The sequence below is a fragment of the Solanum tuberosum genome, unplaced genomic scaffold (genome assembly GCF_000226075.1).
Source record: "Solanum tuberosum cultivar DM 1-3 516 R44 unplaced genomic scaffold, SolTub_3.0 scf00277, whole genome shotgun sequence".
Taxonomy (NCBI): Eukaryota; Viridiplantae; Streptophyta; class Magnoliopsida; order Solanales; family Solanaceae; genus Solanum; species Solanum tuberosum.
In genome coordinates, this window is record NW_006239197.1 from 46,180 (window position 1) to 67,693 (window position 21,514).

A 21,514-nucleotide genomic window follows, 5' to 3' on the forward strand; every position below is an offset into this window, starting at 1 on the left:
CATTCATAAATTGGTGAAGAAAATGAAGGACATGAATGAACTATTAGTTGCAAATGAAAAGAAAATAAAGGAGATGGAAGAAATCAATAGCTTTAATGATAAACAAATTACGGAGATGGAAGCTCAATCTGTCTTTACCCAGTTGGAAGAACATTCTAGTCTGAAAGAGATGGATGGAGTGCTTTCAGACTGTGAAGAGGTAGACAAATTGATTGAGGTGAAGAAGAAATGGAGTAGCTACTTTAGCCTTAATAGAATGTTCATGGTGTGTCTCTTAATCATGTATGTTGCTGTTTGGATCAAAATAGGTAGTTGATGTTGTTGTTTGGATCATAATAGGTAGTTGAAAGATTTCCTTATGTTATCATAGGTTGTTGTTTGAATCAAAATAGCTAGTTGAAGATTTCTTTTGGTTGATGTAAGTTTCAAAGTGTTTATGTTTGCTAGTATGTATGGTTAAAGTCAATGAACTTGATTTTGTGTTGGATGCAATATCCTTGTTTCTATGAATGGTTATCGTGTATGTTCGGTTATTGTGTATGTTACTACTTCGTAAGTGTTTATGATTAATGTAAAATGCATATACAAAACACAATTGGATACAAAGTACAATAAAAAGCACAATTGGATTAAAACAAGCAAATGTAGCATACATTAGTTGATAACAACTTCAAAACATACAAATATGGTAAATAACTTGCCCACTAACATGATAAATAAGATTACATCAACTTTGATCTCAAAAAACTATCAAAATGTTTTAACTACTTCCATTGTTCCTAGGATTGTGAAGAAGCCTTTTTCTGTCTTTTGTTCACTCTCATCTCATCCCTCATCACTTCAAGTTGATTTAATGTCATTGCTTTTTTTCCCTTCCACCTTACACCAGTTTTTGGTTTGAAACCAAGGTCCCCAGTAACATTAGCAGAACTGATAGGCTGTCCAGAACCTGTATGTAATATCCTATTACTTGGCAGTCCTGGCTGTAATATGTAGGAACAAAATTAAGACAACATTAAGGCAACATTAAAGTTAATACAAAGTTATCAGAGGTTTTAGGACTTACATTGTATGTTGTTAAGCCATTTTCAGCAATAAAAACTCCCATTCCAACTGTTCTGGACCTTTTAGTAGGTATTGCATTAGATTGAGAACGAACAGGTAAAACAGGTGGATTTGGTGAAGCATTTGTAGTGTAAATTGTTGGATTTTCAAACCACTCATGCAAAGATGTCCTATTTGGTGCTCCTATACCACTTAGAGATACTTTGAAACCCCTGTTTCTTCCTGGTGCTAGAACAGTTGTATTATTCCTTCCCCTACCCCTTCCAATGCCTATGCCTCTTCCCCTGGCAGGTGTAGTATCAGCCCTTTCAATGCCTATGCCTCTTCCCCTTGCAGGTGTTGTATCAGGTGTTGTGTCTCTTTCTGATGTTGCAACAGGTGTGAAAATCAATTTATAAAAAGGATTTAAGAATGAAGGGATTTAAGAGTCATACCTCTACCTATAGTTAATGTTCCAATAAGTGTCTCATTGCTTGTTGTTTTTCTTGGCCTTCCCCTAGGCCTAGGAGGCGGTGCATCAGGATTAACATTTTTTTTTCTTGGCCTTCCCTTCGACCTAGGAGGTTCTCCATCAGTAGCAGGTGTTTCAGTAGTAGTAGTAGGTGTCTTTCTTGGCCTTTCCTTAGGCCTGGGAAGTTCTCCATTAGTAACAGGTGCTTTAGTAGTAGTAGTAGGTGTCTTTATTGGCCTTCCTCTAGGTTTAGGAATTGCTCTAGAAGCACCTGTTTCATTACTTGGTCCAGCAGCAACAGAATCCTACAACATCAAATAGATAACAAGTCAAATATCTCAAATATATATACCATAAATAAGGAATAACATATAAATGACATACCTTTAATGGACACCTCCTTTTGTTGTGATTTTCCCATGACAGATGCTACAAGTCATGTAAACACCTGTTCTTGGTAATTTTCCAGACTTTTTTGTTTCCTAATACTTTTTGTTTCTTACCTTTCTTGGCCTTCCTGGCATAGATTTAACAACTGGTGGTTCCACATGAGGATTTGTTGAATCAGACCACATTTTCATGTTGGTTACTGGTTGTAGGTAATGACAGTAGGTTCTTAGATAAGTCTCCTTACTGTAGCAATCATCAACATAGTCAATTGGTTCCCAATTCTTGTAAAGAATGGCAGCAATGGCATGTGGACATGGTATTTCTTTGAGCATCCATGATTTACAACTACATGTCCTACTGCTCATATCAACAGTATGGACATAAGATACATCTGAAATTTTCAAAGCCTCTCTCTCCATTGAACTCAATATGACATTTCATTGACTTTGCTATGTTCTTTTCAAGCACTCTCAATGCCATTGGAGAAATATTTGTTAACCATGTTTCTGGAAATTTTATGAAATTGACCTAGTTTATTCATTACCTTTACCCTAATCTCTTCAAGCATAGTGATAATAGTTTTATGTCTTGGAGCTAAGATCCAAGAATTAAAGCTTTCAGCCATATTATTATCCATGCTATCACACTTAACATCAGTCCTAAAGTACATTTTGCACTAAGTTTTGACATCATAGTGAAGTAAATCTGGAACAATTTCTTTTTTACCTAGCAATGCCATATGAGCCAAATTTGCCTTCAACTCTGCCTCAAAGGTGCTTCTTGCACATTTCCAAAATTGATTTTCTTTCTAAACCTCTGTAATCTTTTACCCAGTTAGCAAGAATGTGTCTTGCACACATCCTATGCTCCACCTCTGATAAAAGATGCTTGACTGTTGATGTAAGCCCCTGCAATGAACAAAATAACATTATTGCAGTAATAAAAATAGTAATAAAAATAATAAATTAACCAAAAACATACCTTTTGCATATCTGAAATGAGTGTGTAATCTCTGTCATCACTTAATCCCAAGTCCTTTATCAACAATTTCAAAAACCATGCCCATGTGTTCTTATTTTCATACTCTACTACACTCCATGCAATAGGCAACATTTGATTATTGGCATCTTTAGCCACAACAACCAACAATTGTCCCTTGGTTACGCCCTTCAAGAAACATCCATCTAAACCAATACATTTTCTACATCCACCAAGAAAAGCTTTTCTACAAGCATCAAAACATATATAGAAACTCTCAAAAAACCAGCTTACCATTACCTTCAAAATCATCAACTTTTACTACACAAGTGCTACATGGATTGTAACAACCAAGGACACCCCTTTCTACATCTAACCCTCACCTTTTTTGGGTGATTTGTAAACTTTTCTAACTGAACACCTTTTTGAAGTGAATATTTTGTAACAGCATCCCTAAAATCATTCATACTCTCAAATACCATGCCCAACTGCCACATAACCTTTTCAGCAGTTTTATCAAAAACAATTCTTTTACTATCCCTCCTTGTCTCATTATCTGAATCAGTTTCAACACTATAAGCATCAGAACTACAATACACATGCTCATCCCCAACAACTTTACCTTTTAAGTTTTTATCAATACGTTTAGTCTCATCAAAACCCACATCTGGACCAACTTCAGCAACTGGAACTTCTTCAGGGTCTTTTGGTGCTCTTTCTGTTCTCTTCCTCCTTTGGTATGACCTCATCTCATCCCTTAAGTTTATATTTCTTCATGGACATCACTTTCATATTCATCATCACCTTCATTGAATAGATCTTCATGGTCTGAATCTGAACTATTTTCAGTTGATTGGTCTGAATCTAGCACTGAAAAGTCATCCTCAACAACAGATTCATCAGTTGGATTAAATGTTGGTTGAGTAGGTGTACCAGTCTCAGGCTCAACAGTTGCAGTAGTAGTAGTTGATGTTTGAGTAGGTGTAACAACCTCAGGGTCACCAACTGGAGAACTTTGAAAAGCTACAAGTTGAGTAGTTGCAGCTACTGGTTGTGTAGTTGCAACTTCAAACTCATTTTCATTTTCATTAATATCACCAACCCTCTCACTTTCATGGTCCCCATTGTCCCCTTCTTTATTAAAAGCACCAAAAGATTCCTTATTGGTAGGAATGTATTCCAACAAACCAATGGGGCCACCAAACTCATCAACCATGTGACAAACATAGACCTCAACAATATCTCCATCTTTAAAGCTTTGTGAAAGTTCAAAAATATCCTCATCATTTTGTATATCTAATAGAAAGTCATTTCTAGGTGGCCTAACATAAAATGTGCAACTTGTAGTATACCCCAACTCCTTAATATCATTAGTTAGTTCTAAGTAAGACATCTTATCAATATCGACATCGAATATGTGAGTGATTTCTCCACTCTCATATAATGGTTTTCGCCTCTTTCTATTCAAAATCCCACCATGGTAATATCTCATAGTTATATATGTAAAAGCACTCATTCCTGAAATTATGTCACAATAGCAGTACACAATAAGAGAACTGAAGAAAATAGTTGGTTCTTACAACTAAAACATAAATCGCAATCAGTAACAAGTTGCAATTACAAGACAAAATTATGAAAACTCAAAAACCCTAATTTATTGACAAACCCTAACAAATTTTACGTCAACAAAATCAACAATAACGTCAATATTAACTAAACCCTAGATAATTTCTGATGAAAAATTCAATTCTAAGGTTAGACAACACGAAAAAAGGACTAACCTTCAAGAACTACTAATTTCAGTTCAGTTCAGGAATAGTTGCTGCCACGATTTCAACAAACGCTATCAACAAACACGATTTCAACTATCTTTGAGTTCTTCTTTGAAACACGATTTCAAATGCTATCTTTGAGTTCTTCTTTGGCCTAAGTGAAAGAGAGTTCTGGGAACAAGATGACTTAAGTGACATGAAGAGTGAAGTGAAGTGACGATTCATTTTCCATTTTTTTGACATTTCAAATATGTTTATTTAATGAATTAATTTAATTATTTGGGAACGAATGACTAATTTAATAAATTTAATGTATTAAAACGCGCATGTGACACACTCAACTAACATAGACTGAGTATGGACAAATATATATGTTTAAAATACGGTATTAAATAGTATAGGTATGTAATAGGTCCTCAAGAAAATTTAGTATCGCAACAGCAAATCCGACCAAAGTTCGGGTATTTTTTAGACCCTTATCCCTTTTTTGAGAGACTAAAAAGGAATGGTTAAAGATTACATTTTTAGTTCCTTCCAGTTAACTGTTTGCTGAAGTAAACTATGCAGCTAGCAAGAAATGACCCTATGACTGTACAATGAGTTAATAAACATAATTTACACAATTGCCCACCTGAAGCTGATGAAAAAGAACAGGACTGAATGTACCTTTGCAACTTATAAATTTGTGCAACTAAGACGGTATGTCAAGGACAAGAAATGCTCAGATATCATCGGATAATGATCCTTATTGAAGCCCCGACTCTCACAACACTCATGTATGTCTTCTAGCTCCACAAGATTAAGCAGTAAAATGTTGGTTTATCCGAAAGAAAGAAGGCATCTTCACAAGTACTTCTCTCATCATGGGAAGAACCTTTTGAGGCCACCAGATAAGGGGAACGTAGAAAGAAGTCCTACAAAGCGCCTTTTCAACGAATTACCTAGGTATGGCAGAACAGCTATTTCTGGAAAATCTTGATAATATGGTCTTTTTGCACCATTAGGACCAAGTGCTGGGACAAGACCATCTTCTGGCAGATGGGTGCCTGGGAGGTCTACTCCATCTGCATCAGTTTCCTGCTGCACAAAGATTCTGTGAGAAACAAGAACACTTTGAGAATCTACCAAGACAAGCTTAACATGAATAGAAAAGTCAAGATTCTTACATTGTTTTCTGTCAAGCAATTTGATAGACCACATTGGTTCAATAATTTACACAATCTCTCGGGATCATCTGGTGATTCTCGACGAATAATTTCTTTTCCCATGTCCTGAATAAGTGGAGGCATCATCACTTTGTTTTCGTCATCAATGCTGATGAGAGATCTGTCAATGAGGTTCTGAATTCCAACTGTTGGGTGCAAATCGCTGTTCTCTAAAAATTTGATAACATAATCTTTGTCCTTCCCAACAAATAATGAAGCAATAAGAAGGAACAACCTCTGGTCATGATCATCTAGAGACTTGTAGCTTATCTCAAGATTCTTTTGAACTCTGCTATGAGGGATTGCTTCCAATTTCTGCAATTTACTCCTCCATATTTCCATATCTCTCCCTGAAAGAAACGAACCCAAATCATAAAGAGCTAACGGAAGCCCACCGCAATGCTGTATTGCTTCTGTTGAAAGCATCTTGAACTCTTCTAATGGGTAGTCTTGTGCAAAAGCATACCAACTGAAGAGCTTTAGAGACTCATCAACCCCAAGTTCCTTTATCTTGAATAGCATGTGCCTCTCATAGGACTTCAACAGTTTCTCACACCTTGTCGTTATGAGAATTTTACTCCCAGGATAAAACCAATCCCTTGTCCCAATAAGTGAATCCAAGACATCCAGCTGATCCACATCATCAAATACAATAAAAACCTTTTTGTTGCCAATAGCATCTTTCATTTTGACAATTCCTTCATCAGCATTGTATATTTTGTCCTTTCTGCCTTTCAAAATACTTTCAAAAATTTGTTTTTGCAAATAAACCTGACCATTTGGATGTTTCTCAGAGATTTCTCTGACATTTGCAAGAAAGCAACTCCCATCAAATCTGTCATAATTAGAGTTGTAAGCTACTTTAGCAACAGTAGTCTTTCCAACGCCACCAAGTCCACAGATCATCCCAATGCCAACTTCACTGGATTCATCCTGTAACCATGAGTTAATGTCCTTCACTCGAGACTCTAATCCAACTGTGTATGAAGGTACACTAAGTACTGTGCGATTCAATCTTTTGAGTATCTCCTTGATGATCTTTTGGATGAATTTTGCCTCATGCCTGGGATGCAGTGCAAATGTTAGAGACAAAGCAAGATGAAAATTCAGTTAAGCACTGCAACTTGCCAAGTACTGGAGAACAAATAAAGAGAGCACTGATATGGCAATACTTCATTAGAGCAAGCATAACACACCAGGATGATCTGTCATATTAATCATCAATAAACGAAATAACCTGGTTAGGTGCCTAGGCACAATTAAGAAAAAACGTGAAAGTATACCTTTAAAGCAATCTCTTAATGCTAAATCAATAAACTTATACACCCTTCGGGGTGGCCCAGTGGTTTGGGCTTGGGACTTCCATGTTGGAGGTCTCAAGTTCGAAACCCCTGCCAGCAAAAGCAAGGGGTTTGCCTTCTGGGTCGAGCTCGTCGCACCAGGCTTGCCTAGTGCGGGTTACCTCTCCTATGTGGTTTGCGAGCTATTGCATAGGAGCGGGGGTTTTACCTTGTGCGCACCCAAAGGGTATCTTTTGAGTATCTCCTTGATGATCTTTTGGATGAATTTTGCCTCATGCCTGGGATGCAGTGCAAATGTTAGAGACAAAGCAAGATGAAAATTCAGTTAAGCACTGCAACTTGCCAAGTACTGGAGAACAAATAAAGAGAGCACTGATATGGCAATACTTCATTAGAGCAAGCATAACACACCAGGATGATCTGTCATATTAATCATCAATAAACGAAATAACCTGGTTAGGTGCCTAGGCACAATTAAGAAAAAACGTGAAAGTATACCTTTAAAGCAATCTCTTAATGCTAAATCAATAAACTTATACACCCTTCGGGGTGGCCCAGTGGTTTGGGCTTGGGACTTCCATGTTGGAGGTCTCAAGTTCGAAACCCCTGCCAGCAAAAGCAAGGGGTTTGCCTTCTGGGTCGAGCTCGTCGCACCAGGCTTGCCTAGTGCGGGTTACCTCTCCTATGTGGTTTGCGAGCTATTGCATAGGAGCGGGGGTTTTACCCTGTGCGCACCCAAAGGGTAGCGGCTGCGGGTTTCCCTTGTCATAAAAAAAAAAAAAAAAAACTTATACATTTCCCAGAAAAGCAACAAAGATGAAATATATGTGGCTTACTGGTACTACAGGAGAAAAAATGAGTGATATTTACCTTTATTTGTGTGCTGTGAAGAATTTGACAATATTGAGGAGCAACAAAGGGAAATGGACAGCAAAATAAAGAGAGTAGTAGTACAATAAATAGAGAACCATGAAATATTACAGTGAACCATTTCCGGTTAGGAAAATGATTAAGACAAGGACACAGTTTAGCTTCATCATAACTGAGGCTATATCATACAAAAATTTCCAAAAGTTACTGATACAAAGTGCATCCACACTAGGAGAATGGAGTGTATCATGACAACATTTCGTTCTTTTGTACCTTTTGATTTGTCTAGTCAGCTATTTGGTACCCTCCCTTTATATATCCTTCACTCTTTAAATAGATCATTTTGACTCTCATAACAAATAATTGAGGACACAATGGCTTGAAGAACTGCTGATTGGAAAAGCTAAAAGCACATACAAGTCAAGAGCATTCACAGACATGAAGGAAGATTACATGGAAAGCAAGAAATTATTGCTCCCATCTATCTTAATCGGAATAATTTGAGAGCAAGTTTTAAATCCAAGAGTCCCTAGTTGTCTTGTCCAAGTTTTTTACCTCAACTAGTCAGAGAGAGGTCTTACTAACTTCTGGCATATGATAAGCAGGAAAAGGAAGGAAAGAAGGGAAAAGAAAAGAAAACAGCACAGACACATCCACGCACAGCAAGAGTTCAACTAGGGTGCCTCCATACCCCCAAGGTAGAAGGCAGCACACATTCATGGAAAAGAGGACACAAAATCTAATTGAAGAGTCGCCAAAAATATTGAGCATTAAAATGTGTTTCCTAAGGATATAGGTGATTGTAATGGATAAAGTACAAGTCAGTATGTTTCTATGTGGACTCCTTTAAAAATCAGCAGATCTAATAGGGAAAAGACATTCTATTTTTAGTGGTTTGAGTCTTTGAGGTTGAAAATATTGAAAAAAGATCAGTAATGAGACTTCTCCAATGGGATCCACATGCGACACATTTCATAGCAACAAAAGAAGCCAGAAGACCATCCTCGTTTGTCTCTAGAGTGGATAACCAACAATACATTACATTCAGAGAGAAGGAATATACATGAAAGCTAGGAATCTCTATCTTTTAGGGGAACCCCATGAGGTTCAATCGCGACTTATGCATAGCACTTGCCATTTGGCATACTCACACGTGACTGTCACACTTTACTAGAATCCAACCTGAGGTAGCTTTTTATCATCTTTAGCTTTGAACTTTGTGTCTTTCATCTGATTAGTCTTTCAAATTAGATTTATGCCAACTTTGTTAAACTTTTTTGCTCGAATTTGCTTAGAGCTCAACGTACTATCCAGGGTCTTTAACATATTAAATCTCTTTAAGTTTGGGCTGTTCACAGTTAATTTTTCATGCCTTGGTAGAATTTTCGTCAATCCATCTTTTAAATTTTGCCCATTTAGCATTTCCATTGTATCTTTTCCTGAAATAACCTTTACAATAGAAAATTTTGCGGGCCAGTCACTTGGACATTTATGATAGTCAGATGCATAGATACTATAAATTATTCTCAGAAAATAATGTTTACAACTTGTTTGCTGATGAATTAGAAAACTGGCACTATGTCATTGCAATAGCCACAACCTAAAATACAGGACAACTAGTACTGAGTGAATGGCAAATTTACATCAGAACTTTCCAACTGATGAATAGGTTTTCTTGTTTGGGGAGAATCGTGTGTTGGCTAAGTTGGAATACCGTTGATCCTCAAAAGCGAATTTCCAGATTTAAATAGATGAAATCAATCGGTTGACTACTTAATCCAGAACAAAACATAGTTTTAGATTATTATCTATGGTACTTCACTAATATCATCAGCCAAGTTTCCCTTCAAGTAAAGATTAAAGCAATTATTAAGCCATAACTATTTCTTTCACCGGAAACAATTAGAACTAACATAGCTCTCATGACTAATTACTGAAGGGGGAATAACTGCAAATACTGAAAAAGAAGAAAAATACCAAGGGTTTGGATAATTTAGGAAACTGACCCGTCTACTTCTTTGGCTAAGCACATTCCTTCTAATTCAGCAACTTCCTTCAGAGCTACTCTCCATTTCTCCATCTTCTCCATCCATTCCTTTCTTTTCTCTCCACTCTCTGCGTTTCCTCTCTTTTCATGATTCACAAAAGCTTTAGCAAAACTTCCAGTTTGGTTCTGGACATCCTCAGGGCTCACAGTGTAAAAGACAGGTAAAACAGTATGACCCTCTTTCTTTCTTCGATTAAGAATGTTGACAAGCTCATCAAGACACCATCTTGAAGAACCGTAATCTTCGGAGAAGACAACTAGTGAAATCTTGGATTCTCGAATACCCTTTTGCAGTTCAGATTCTATGTTTTCTCCCCTGCGAATTTCGTCATCATCTCGAAAAGTTCGAATTCCAGCGTTGATGAGAGCTGTGTAGAGATGATCAGTAAAGTTCTTTCGGGTGTCTTCGCCTCTGAAACTCAAGAAAACGTGGAAAGAATAACGGGTTTGTGGGGTTGCCATTGAAAAAAGTTCAAGAAAAGGATGACCCAACTGAGAGTTTATGCAGAGACAAAGAGGATAATGATCCAATTGAGATTTTGAAGATGAAAACTAGAGAACGAAAATGGAAAATTTAGAACTTTGAGGACTTACGTCAATGGAAAGGCCCGCGTGAAGGGGGAAAAAATGACGAGTTTTTGTTTGGGGTTGGAAAGGGAGACGAGGTATTATAATGTTTGTGTGTTAAGGCAAGGCAATTGCGTGTTGCGAATATGGTCGGTATTTTCTTACTGTGAAATTTCTTTCCACCTTCATTTTTTCTTTTATAAATATTCCTTTAGTAAACGCTCATAAGTTCATTTTATTTGTTTGATTTGGATTTTCGACTTAACACAATGTTTAAAAAAGAAAATGAATCTTATTATTTTAAACTACAGAAGAAAAAAAAACCGAATAAATTGAAACAGAGGGAGTATTATAGTTTCTTTTGCTCAATTGTATTTTTTATGTATCCATTAACAGCAAGATTATTGAACTTATATTGTCAGTTCCACTAGGTTTATACCCAGAATATGACTTCAATACTTCCACACAAAAAAAAATTCCTAATGTTTACCCTACTGGAAATGAATGCTATGGAGAGAAAGAAGAGAGAGCCCATGGAATAGTAGATTTATTAGAAAACCACAAAATCGAGGACAATACATAGTAAAGCAAACTGCTCATTAATCTTGTTACAACACAAGTCTCAAAAAAATTGAGGCAACATGTCCATGTTTGTTAAGTATCTTATTGATGATTACTGAGAAAAAACACGACTGAACTGTATAGTCATCCCAGTTCTTAAACTACCACCTCACCTGCACAACAAGCAGCGTAAGTCAGTTTTCAATTTGCAAATTCTGCTGCCAATTTACCAAATAGAATCAACACTGCTAGACCGTGGACGAGTACGATGAGATACAAAATATTCCAAATTAGCAGCATGGGCAAGCAATCTCATCTAGCTAAATCTTGTTTGTCAAAAATTAAATGCTCACGTGAATAATTAGATATTGCTTCAAAAAACCAGGTTCTTTCTCCCTCCCGATCTCCTGCCTCAAAAGAAGATCACTACCTAGCTGAACTAGTGGAGGGACTATCTGGAGACAAAGATATATGGTAAATCTCTCTTCCCTTTCTATGTTGTTCATTAGGGTAGAAGGTTAGTAGGTAGTCGAGCGTCATCCAGTTTCCCATAACAATATTGCTATTATTACTCTCCTGTTATCTTTTTCTTCAATTTTATTATTATATGTTTCCACCGTATTATATGTTGTTGTTCCCTTCTCCTTTATTTAGCATGACATCTTATATTGTATTTCCTTCCCATACTTGTTATGGGGCTTCACTTGAGCCAAGGGTCTAACGGAAATAGTTTCTCTACCTTGATAAGGTAGGGGCAAGGTTGCGTAAGCACCACCCTTCCTAACCCCACTTGTGAGATTACATTGGGTATGTTGTTGTACAACAGAATTGAATGAAACAATGTTTAGGTGCCATTTGATAAATGGAAACGTTGCAGCAACTGTCTAAAACAATATGCAACTGAGATTGCAACCCACTAAATCAAACACATTCAGAAAGTAAACTGCATCTTTCAAATCTTTCATATGAAAATTTTTATAGGAGCAGACCACATAAACCGAGTAAACAAGATGCAACTAGAAAAGGTTATGAGCTGAGAATGTGAGTATTTCAGTTTAAAAGGTCATAGCATAAAGGAGATGTCTTATCGGCCCCTTAACACTAATAAACAAGGTGCACTTGTGGGGGCTTTTAAATTAGTGTGTCATTAACACTAATTTCAAAAGAGTCATCCCTACCCAATAAAAAAACTTGAGTCACATTTCCTCACATAAAAGACTCCAATGTCACCCTTAATCAAAAGGGTCCTTGTTTCTATTAGTATAATGAGTCAGTTAAGTAGGAGTGGCAAGTGGCAACAAGGCCAGACTCATAGTAGGGATGATTGAATACATAAACCTGAACATTCCAGTAAGGCAGTAACCCCAAATAACTCAAGTTGATAAGTAGCACAGGTAAAGGAGATCAACCCACACTTATCTAACGTAATTGTGCAATAAGATATAGAAGTTAGAAGGCATATGCTCCTCTCGTCTTGTTTCTAACGTCCTTTAATTAAGGGAGGCATTTAAGTCTTCTCTTTAAGAGAGGTTATTCAAGTTTTTTTAACTGGGCAGGTGTTATTAAAAGCCCCCCAAGCTTTCCAGTAAAATCCAATAACTTCAGTTATTTGTTGCAACAACTTCGATAATTGTTGCAACATGCAGCAACTAACAAATACTGAGTTAATCAGAAGACAAGACACAAAGCGAATTAATGGGGGTGTTGGATAGGTTCTATTATTGTGTACAGCAATTGGCATTTTTTTTTATTTTTGTCTCTTTAAGGATGTATCCAGAATCCTTCAAGACATGGTATTAAAATATATAACAACAAACAGTGGAAGAAATTCAAGAGGACTCAACATTGATGCAAAATCATTGAAAAGGCATTATTTTAAGAATTGTGCATAGAGTACAACAGGAAATTTAAATACAGAGAGCCCAAAGGAAGTAATAGCACACACTGGACACGCTTTGACACATACACCAATCAAATCAAAGACACAGGCAGAGACATTACTTTGCATAGGAGACGACATCCTCAATTTTATGACAGGGGCACATTTCGCCACTTGAGCATAACAACTCTGATTACACAAGAAGCAAACACTTTTATGAAAGGGACATATCTAAACCCCTGAGCGTATAAACTCTGATTGCACAAAAAGCAACCATCCAACAGTCAGGTGAGATAAAGGACAAGTGAAAACTGGTGTACCTAATGAGACGATTGTGGTATGATCAATACTAAAATTGGTGGTCCTGCTTAAGGTACAAATTGGATACCTTCAAGACATGGTATAAGAGAAATCTAACAATGAAACAAGTAGAGACCCTAGAGAACTCACAGTTTAATTTTTGACAAGATACTCAAAAGAACTCACAGTTGACATGAACATATCAAAAGAAGGCACTAGATTCAATCATTGTAGTATAATCTTTACACCTAGATGAGAAAAAACACAATTGGCATAGCTACGGTGCTTAAGAGGAGTATAGTGGAGGCTACACCACTTCAGGGAACACCAACCACACCCCCACCCACCCAAATTTAATCAAGCATCTATTGAGCATCACCAAAGACATTTCTTAGCATAGGATCATACAATCTCCAATCTATAACAACATGAACGTATTTAAACACATGAACAATTTTGCATCAATAAGACTTATTCATCAACAAACAAAAAAAAGTGACCCCCATTCGGATCATTAGCATATCAATGAGACCCATTTCATAAAATTAAGAAAATTCACAAACCCCACCTCTTTCAAGCACATCAAATAAAATTTCACGAAACACAGACTTGAAACAGTTGGTTGAGATAATAAAGAATCACAAAATCAGAAAGGAGTCATACCAAAAGAGACAAATGGGGTTCACTACCAGCCCGACCCATATCGAATCTCAGTGAGAGTGAGAAACAGCGGCGGAAGAGGTGGAGTGAGAAGGAGTAGACATCTTGTTATAGGCAAATTCGCCGACACAATAGATGCTGAAGGCTACAACAGCGATGCCAAGACCAGGGAAAGCGTGTCGGAACTGATTGGACAACATAGGATGCTTCCTCCACTCGTCCCTTCTCCTGAAAAACTCTCCGGTGGTTCCCAATGGCTTCCCCATTTTCGATCTGTTCTTCTTCCTCTTCTTGATTTTCACCCAATTTGATTTGCCGAATGAAGTGGAGCACTGCCTTTCAGGACTTTCAAGATTGGCTCCTTGGGCTTGGGCGTTTTATATTGGGCACTATCATAATTTTGTAAGCCCAATTTGTTTGAAAGAAAACTTAAAATAGTTATTGAAAAATTCTTGACATGTTTGTGAAAGAACTTTAACTATGACCAACATGGTTGTGGTACCGTAGCGGCACTGCTTCACCTTAAACCAAAGGTCTTGGAATTCGAATCTTGGTTATGGATATGGAGAAAAAATTATTGGGAGAGTGTGCATTCAGTTTTTCGATTTCGTTTTGTATTATTCCATTTTTTATTTTAAAAAATTGTAACCCAATCCAAATCAAAATAAATTTGGTTTGGTTTGATTTTCCTCTATTCGATTCGGGTTTTTTTTCCGATTTGGTTATTCGGTTATGTCAATAATTAATAACATAACAAAAGTTATATTGTAATTTGAAAAAATAATAATAATAATAATAATATATATATATACATATATAAAATTTGGTTTTTATTTTTCTAAATTCAAATCCAAACCAAAAAACCAAACAAAGTAAATTATTAATCCAAAACCAAAAAACCAATCCAAATTAAAATTTAGTTTGATTTGGTTTGATTTTTTGGTTTAATCTGAATAGTGCACACCCCTAAGGAGCGCTACCCTAAATGGACTCTGTAATGCGCGATCTGCATTTAATCGAAGTTTCAATGCATCTACGAGATATCGTGTGCAAAACCAAAAAAATAATCTTTAAATATGGATTAATTTAAAAGAACTTAAGAAAGTATATCAAATTCAAGAAATTGAAACATCAAAAATTACTTAGACATACTCCCTTTGTCCCTAATTACTTGCCACTTTTGAATTGACACACCTATTAAGAAAATAATTAATAATATAGTGAGTTTACCATTTTACCCCTATTAATTATGAAGTGGATGAAAAGTTCTACATTTTTCAAAGTAATTAATCATTTAATTGAGGGTATAATAGGTAAAAATAAATTATCCTTTCTTGATTTATCAAAATAGACAAGTAATTAGGAACAACTATAAAAGGAAAAGTGGACAAATAATTAACGACAGAGGGAGTAAGATATAGATTTTTTTTTTAAAAAGGTAATAGGGAATGTAAAACTACATTAAATGTCAGAACTAGATCAAAAGTAACATAACTGGAGTATATAATTGCACTGTTCCTACTAAATCCTTTTTTTATTTCCACAGTTTCGATTAGATATAAAAAAAAAGATTTGTTAAATATTTGACAAAAATCAATAGTGTTCAATTTTGATTTTTTGACAAATTTAATGGACCAAAATTGCCCAAAGATAATAATAAAGGGATTATTATAAAAATACCACAAACATAAGAGACCATTTTGTGCATTTTCCTAGTATGAAGGCATCCCCAACTTCATAAGAGACCTTTTTGTCTTCATTCAATTTGAAGGATCAACTCCTCTATTTTACTCCCTTTCCAGTCTTCTCTCTTTGAACTGAGGGAGTAAAGTACATAAAACATGTCTACTCTTCAATTGGGTATCATCCTTTCTTCTTCCTCTCCAATGTTCTTGCCAAGTAATTCTCATATACCCAAGAATGTATTCCCTTCTATCTCACTTTTTCCCACCAACTTTGTAAAGAATACTTGCAGAAGAACCTATAGTCATGGTGACCCAAGAAGGGGTCTTTTCAAGATTTCTTGTTCTTCCACCTCAGCAAATCTTAACAAGGTTATGTGTCATGTGATGTAATTAAGAAAAAAATCTTTTATTTTTTTAGTGAAAAAATTGAATCTTGAAAATTGGCATTTTTATATCTTCAGGGTTCAGATGTAGTGGTGGTGGAGGAGAAAAGTGTTTCTGTGATTCTTCTTGCTGGAGGAAAGGGGAAAAGAATGGGCGTAAGTAATATGAGTTGAAGAGGGAAATAACTTATCTTGTTGTTTCCTATTACTTGTAATTCTATCTTCATTGTTTGTGTTGTTTAGTTCATCTAAAATTTGATGCACAATGTTGCTAAAAACTGTTCTGTTTTCAATTCTTTGCATCTTTTATTCCCATATCTTCAATATCTACAGTGTTAAAACTTTCTTCTGTGAGATGATGTTGTTGTTATATTTTGTTGGAATAGGCAAGCATGCCAAAACAGTATCTTCCACTTCTAGGCCAGCCAATTGCATTGTACAGGTAAAGTAAAACTGGTCAACTTGATTCAATTATGACTAAACCTATCTATGACAAATTTCCTAGTGCTAGACAGTAGACACAAGTTACATCTTGATACTTCTGAAATTTATGCTGTGGCGAGAAATAGTAAAGTTTGCACAAATTCACGTTGGCAATAGATGAATATATCAAAGGACCGTTTAGCTAATAACGCCACAAAATCAGTAGTCATTAGCAGGACCTCTTTTCTTCAATTGAGTTGGTTTGATATTTGACATAATCTGTGTGTGAATTGGTGCAAGTCAAGATGGGTAAATCAGAAGAGAGATGGTCATTTATACCAACTAAACTGGACTATTGCAAGTCTTGAACACTGATACTATTGAGTTCTGTCTTTCAATTCTCAGAAAGTTTTCTGTTCTGTTAGACTACCGAACTAAGTACCCCATGTTTATTTTACACAAGAATTGGGCACCGCAAAAACTAAATCCATTTAATGTAGAAATTTAACAGTGTTGAGAACACAGTTTGGAGAGGAATCTTTTGTAACTACTCAACCAGCTCAATCACATATTTGACTTTGTGGTGACAATTTATTGGAATGTTGCAGTTTCTACACTTTCTCCAAGATGCCTCAGGTGAAGGAAATCATTGTTGTATGTGATCCTTCTTATCAAGACATTTTTGAAGGTATAGAGTTCAAATGTCTTTTAGTGTGTGTGTGCAGCCAATAGAAAAATGTCCAAGAAAGAAATGAACGTGCACTTACCTTCTTTATTCCGATTGCAATATCTATAGGAATTTGTGCAGACACTAAGGTAATTATATAAGAATTCTTTGTTTATTTTGTAGATGCCAAAGAGTATATCCAAGTCGACTTAAAATTTGCATTGCCTGGGAAGGAAAGACAAGATTCTGTATACAGTGGACTTCAGGTATGTGCTGTATGCTATCTCAAATTGTATAGGTTTAACACTGACAATTTTCAAAAAACAAAATTGGTTATGTTTGAGAACTTAATTTTTCTATATTTTACCAAGGGCCCTTTTTCAGCCTTCATTCTCCAGAATATGTAGCTAGCCAAATATTCAGTCCTATCATGGCTGATTATACTTAGTAGATCAACTTTTGGGACAGAGTACTGGACTGATGTCCTGCAAACTTGGCTTCTATTGCTGATTTCATACAGAATAGTTCATGAAGCAAAAGTTATTAACTAGTTATCTAGTTGTTCCTGTTTAATTTGGTCTCGTCTAAGGTGCTAAAAGTGTTAGGCTTTTATGTGATCGGTCCTCGCTGCTCAGTTTTTGGCCTTAAGATTCTTTTGTCTCTTTTCCAAATCTGAATAGGAGTGGTATGTTGATCTCATTCCAAATGCTATTGAAATGTTTGACTTTTTAGGGAGAACAACAAGTGGCTAAAATCTTAAACTCAAGAGTTACCTTTTCCATTGCATTTCATCTTTCTTTGGTGATTTGGATGTTAACATGTGATCTTGAGTTATGTTGGTTCAGTTAAATTTCAGGTCAAAAGTCTTGCATTCACTCCATAGTTAAAGATGAACTTGTGAAATATCTTCATCTTATCTGGTTCCACATATTGTTTAGATTTGTGTTGTTATTATGTTATGCAGTAAGAAAATGTTATGGCCAAGGTATTTCTCAGTAGTGATTGTGATTTTTAGAAAGTGTTGATGCTTTGCATGCCAGGAAGTTGATTCAAACTCCAAACTTGCATGCATCCATGACTCTGCAAGACCTCTTGTACAAACTGAAGATGTAGAAAAGGTTTGATCATTACATAATCTCCTCCTCCTCCTTTAGTCCTTGGCTTTGGCAGGCACTTTCTGGTATTGTGGGAAGTACTGCTGCCAAATATAACATGAATTCTGGAGATTTCCATCTTCTTTATCTTTAATTCTGCATCACATAATATGCAGATCGTTGACATTTTATAAAGGCCATATATATGTTTAAGATTCTGAAGGACAAATCTTCCTTTACTCTTTTTCAAGAATCTTCTCTGCAGGTCCTGAAGGATGGTTGGCTGGTTGGAGCAGCAGTTCTTGGCGTTCCTGCCAAAGCCACAATCAAAGAGGTAGCTCTTAATTATTGTTAGTATCTGATTGATATTAAAATATGAAGCTTCAGGTGGCTGACCATCTCCAGTGAGAGAATGAAATGGTAGCAAATTGAAGCATGTTCTGAGTTTTTTGTAGCTTTTTTGTAAGTAGATATTCAAGCTTATAGTTGCCTGTTAGAGACGCCAACTTAAATTTCTAAAGCAACTCCCGGACAAGGAAGGACAATGTACTATGAGACTTGCTCTTTTTTCAATCTTGGCAGGCTAATTGCTCTAGGCTTTTACTGTGGAACTATTAGGATGGCGTGTTACCTATGTTCTATTTCATCTATATCGATATAGCATAATCTCCTAAATGCATTTCAGGTGCTTCTAAGTTGTAGCATGATACTAATAAGTCTCAATTTTGGTCAAAAGATTCACTTTTATTATTAACTAGTATGCATTATCCCTATTATTACCGTATGGTTATATCTGTTTGATATTTGTCTAATAAGAAGTATTTCAGGCTGTCCTAAAGTTGCTGTCTAGACAGTTTCAAAAAAAAAAAGTTTCTGTCTAGTACTGTTTCTCCCTTAATTTCTCTTGTTGACAGAAATTAACGTAGGTATTATATTATAGCTCTACTAAACGTTTGGAGGGAGATAAAATGCATACTTATTTAGTTATATAATATGAAAAGTAAGACCACGTTTTATAAGACCCAGGACCCTCATTATCCGTGCTTTAAATATGATAGTCAGATAAAATTAAGGCATTAGCTAGGAAATTTAAATATAGCCCTCTATCTTGCTCCTCCCTATTTGACCTGACTGACATGAATGTAAAACTGTTGACAGGAATGTTGATAAAGCATCTTATTTTTAGTCACACATAAGGTCTTCCTCCTTATATTATATCACTTTTACTTGGTTCTGATAGGTCTAATAATTTTCATGTCAATTCTGGTGCAGGCAAACAGTGAATCTTTCGTTGTGAAAACTCTTGACAGGAAAACACTTTGGGAAATGCAGACACCTCAGGTAGTAAGCCTTTCTCTTTTAGAAGTTCTTCTGCATTTGCAGAGACCGTTAAACAATTTTTTCTGGCACAGATAATCAAGCCTGAGTTGCTTAAGAAGGGTTTCGAGCTTGTCAACAGGTAGTCTTATTCACGTCTCTAACAAAATTTGACTTTCAATATTCAATAAGCTCGTGCTTCTTTATTAGAGTTTTCAATGTCTAGTATGTTGTCCAATAATTTTACCATGATTATGCAAAGAAGCATAACTTTTATTGTCGAAAAGCTTGAGAATGACAGGCAGTTTGAAACATGTCATTTAATTTAGGCCGCATGATATTTCAAATTTCTTTTCTAGGTTAGAGATGATAAGCCTGGGCCAAGTGGGGTTAGAAACAAATTAGTTCTCAAGACTTGGATGTCTTGAATAGGGCCTTTGATACTGTTACTTGATTGAAGATAGTGCGACATTTTCTTTTTCTTTTTCTGTCAAGGACACCACAGTTATTTAAAGAACAAAATTGTACTACATTTTTATCTTAAAGACACCTTTTTAATTTGGATAATATATGGATACTTCCCTCATCACCCTCCAGTTGAGTTTGTTGCACTTATCTCTGGACCTTTCAAAATACACCCATAACCTCCTCAACTATGATGGACCAAAGTCCATTGTTGGTTTTCGCTTGAGTAACAAGTAGGTCTCTCACCTAGCATGAGGGTAAGACTAGTTCTAGGTCACTTTCCTTTCAAAAACACCAAACTCTAGACCAAAATAAACTTGATGAATTGAGAATATAATGAAGTCCAAGAGAAAGTAAAGGGTTAGGAAACTTGAAAAGAAAAGAAAAAGTGTCAGCTCACCCATCTGCCATTCTTTATCTCCATTAAATGGAAGAAAGATGAATTAATGGGGCAAACTGAAAAGGAAAAAGAAAAACGGAGGATATAAACAAATATTAGCCCTGCTTATTTTGTGTTTCATGTGGTCTTTTAGGGAAGGACTTGAAGTAACAGATGATGTATCAATAGTGGAGCACCTTAAACATCCAGTATATATTACTGAAGGCTCTTACACTAACATAAAGGTAGTCGATTAAACCTTATTGTCTTTTTGGCTCATAGTAGTATCCTCTGCTACTGCACGTTGAGTTCTTGTGGATGTGAATATATACAAACGTTGTTATGATTTGCAGGTTACAACACCCGATGATTTGCTTCTTGCAGAAAGAATATTGAACATTGAAGAATCTTAGGGTTTTCAATTTTCCTAGGCTTATTTTTTTTCAAACATTATATTTCCCTGGAACTTTGTATTTTGAATAGGTGAAGTTACCCTTTCACAGAGTTCTCAGAAAATTTTGAGTCTTGTAAACTTTTTGGCAAAAGAAAGTTACATTCTTTCCAAGGTCTCAGCTCATGGATGAAACTTTGACAAAAGCGTTATATTTCCCTGGAAATTTGTATTTTGAATAGGTGAAGTTACCCTTTCACAGAGTTGTCAGAAAATTTTGAGTCTTGTAAACTTTTTGGCAAAAGAAAGTTACATTCTTTCCAAGGTCTCAGCTCATGGATGAAACTTTGACAAAAGCGTTATATTTCCCTGGAAATTTGTATTTTGAATAGGTGAAGTTACCCTTTCACAGAGTTGTCAGAAAATTTTGAGTCTTGTAAACTTTTTGGCAAAAGAAAGTTACATTCTTTCCAAGGTCTCAGCTCATGGATGAGACTTTGACAAAAGCGTGCATATGATGAAAATTGCCTTGTTATGAAGTTACAAGCTTGAAGTAGAAAATGGTTTTCTATTTGGCACCAGCAGAAATGCTAAAATTACAGCTATATTTTTGTTCTGAGGATTTTAGTTTACCCTATAGGGAAAAAAATTGCTAGAGTAATCT

The 21,514-nt window shown here is 35.9% G+C and overlaps 5 protein-coding genes across 8 annotated transcripts; 1 reads left to right on the forward strand and 4 right to left on the reverse strand.

The window, feature by feature from the left end:
* Positions 1 to 624: 624 nt before the first annotated feature.
* Positions 625 to 2,325, reverse strand: LOC107062828 (alpha carbonic anhydrase 8-like). Its single transcript, XM_015313938.1, has 4 exons — positions 2,020 to 2,325; positions 1,500 to 1,821; positions 1,067 to 1,428; positions 625 to 983 (listed from the first exon to the last, which is right to left on the reverse strand). Exons 1-4 carry the CDS (start codon positions 2,323 to 2,325, stop codon positions 780 to 782), a joined length of 1,194 nt encoding a protein of 397 aa, XP_015169424.1. The 3' UTR covers positions 625 to 779.
* A 111-nt stretch (positions 2,326 to 2,436) lies between these two features.
* Positions 2,437 to 4,932, reverse strand: LOC107062838 (uncharacterized). Its single transcript, XM_015313966.1, has 2 exons — positions 2,888 to 4,932; positions 2,437 to 2,814 (listed from the first exon to the last, which is right to left on the reverse strand). Exon 1 carries the CDS (start codon positions 4,398 to 4,400, stop codon positions 3,648 to 3,650), a length of 753 nt encoding a protein of 250 aa, XP_015169452.1. The 5' UTR covers positions 4,401 to 4,932; the 3' UTR covers positions 2,437 to 2,814; positions 2,888 to 3,647.
* Positions 4,933 to 5,479: 547 nt separating this feature from the next.
* On the reverse strand, positions 5,480 to 10,770 carry LOC102587526 (TMV resistance protein N-like). Of its 3 annotated transcripts, none has more exons than XM_006358406.2 (3): positions 10,039 to 10,769; positions 5,823 to 6,924; positions 5,480 to 5,733 (listed from the first exon to the last, which is right to left on the reverse strand). In XM_006358406.2, the coding sequence occupies exons 1-3, from the start codon at positions 10,539 to 10,541 to the stop codon at positions 5,518 to 5,520; spliced, it is 1,821 nt and encodes a 606-aa protein (XP_006358468.2). In that variant the 5' UTR covers positions 10,542 to 10,769; the 3' UTR covers positions 5,480 to 5,517. The 3 variants fall into 3 exon arrangements, with proteins under 3 accessions (XP_006358468.2, XP_006358467.2, XP_015169451.1); XM_006358405.2 differs by having other exon boundaries at positions 5,480 to 5,736; XM_015313965.1 differs by having other exon boundaries at positions 5,644 to 5,749; positions 10,039 to 10,770.
* Positions 10,771 to 11,173: 403 nt separating this feature from the next.
* On the reverse strand, positions 11,174 to 14,388 carry LOC102588074 (NADH dehydrogenase [ubiquinone] 1 beta subcomplex subunit 3-B). Of its 2 annotated transcripts, XR_001474895.1 has the most exons (3): positions 14,050 to 14,388; positions 13,209 to 13,275; positions 11,174 to 11,380 (listed from the first exon to the last, which is right to left on the reverse strand). XR_001474895.1 is itself a non-coding variant. In XM_006358407.2 (2 exons), the coding sequence occupies exon 1, from the start codon at positions 14,310 to 14,312 to the stop codon at positions 14,097 to 14,099; it is 216 nt and encodes a 71-aa protein (XP_006358469.1). In that variant the 5' UTR covers positions 14,313 to 14,387; the 3' UTR covers positions 11,174 to 11,380; positions 14,050 to 14,096. The 2 variants fall into 2 exon arrangements, 1 of the variants encoding a protein (XP_006358469.1); XM_006358407.2 differs by lacking the exon at positions 13,209 to 13,275 and having other exon boundaries at positions 14,050 to 14,387.
* Positions 14,389 to 15,779: 1,391 nt separating this feature from the next.
* On the forward strand, positions 15,780 to 21,324 carry LOC102588399 (2-C-methyl-D-erythritol 4-phosphate cytidylyltransferase, chloroplastic). The gene is made up of 11 exons (XM_006358408.2): positions 15,780 to 16,100; positions 16,193 to 16,270; positions 16,501 to 16,556; positions 17,146 to 17,225; positions 17,388 to 17,470; positions 18,245 to 18,322; positions 18,564 to 18,632; positions 19,571 to 19,639; positions 19,711 to 19,757; positions 20,614 to 20,704; positions 20,813 to 21,324. Exons 1-11 carry the CDS (start codon positions 15,888 to 15,890, stop codon positions 20,870 to 20,872), a joined length of 924 nt encoding a protein of 307 aa, XP_006358470.1. The 5' UTR covers positions 15,780 to 15,887; the 3' UTR covers positions 20,873 to 21,324.
* Positions 21,325 to 21,514: the final 190 nt, after the last annotated feature.

Coding starts and splice junctions, on each gene's coding strand:
- LOC102588399 (XM_006358408.2), top strand. CDS start 15,888: ATGTCTACTCTTCAATTGGGTATCATCCTTTCTTCTTCCTCTCCAATG. Junction 17,471..18,244: donor CTGTATACAGTGGACTTCAG/GTATGTGCTGTA, acceptor TTTGCATGCCAG/GAAGTTGATTCAAACTCCAA. Junction 19,758..20,613: donor GGTTTCGAGCTTGTCAACAG/GTAGTCTTATTC, acceptor GTGGTCTTTTAG/GGAAGGACTTGAAGTAACAG.
- LOC107062838 (XM_015313966.1), bottom strand. CDS start 4,400: ATGAGTGCTTTTACATATATAACTATGAGATATTACCATGGTGGGATT.
- LOC107062828 (XM_015313938.1), bottom strand. CDS start 2,325: ATGGAGAGAGAGGCTTTGAAAATTTCAGATGTATCTTATGTCCATACT. Junction 1,429..1,499: donor AACATTAACTATAGGTAGAG/GTATGACTCTTA, acceptor TTGCAACATCAG/AAAGAGACACAACACCTGAT. Junction 984..1,066: donor ATGGCTTAACAACATACAAT/GTAAGTCCTAAA, acceptor TACATATTACAG/CCAGGACTGCCAAGTAATAG.
- LOC102588074 (XM_006358407.2), bottom strand. CDS start 14,312: ATGGGGAAGCCATTGGGAACCACCGGAGAGTTTTTCAGGAGAAGGGAC.
- LOC102587526 (XM_006358405.2), bottom strand. CDS start 10,541: ATGGCAACCCCACAAACCCGTTATTCTTTCCACGTTTTCTTGAGTTTC. Junction 6,925..10,038: donor TTAGCCAAAGAAGTAGACGG/GTCAGTTTCCTA, acceptor ACTGCATCCCAG/GCATGAGGCAAAATTCATCC. Junction 5,737..5,822: donor ATTGCTTGACAGAAAACAAT/GTAAGAATCTTG, acceptor ATCTTTGTGCAG/CAGGAAACTGATGCAGATGG.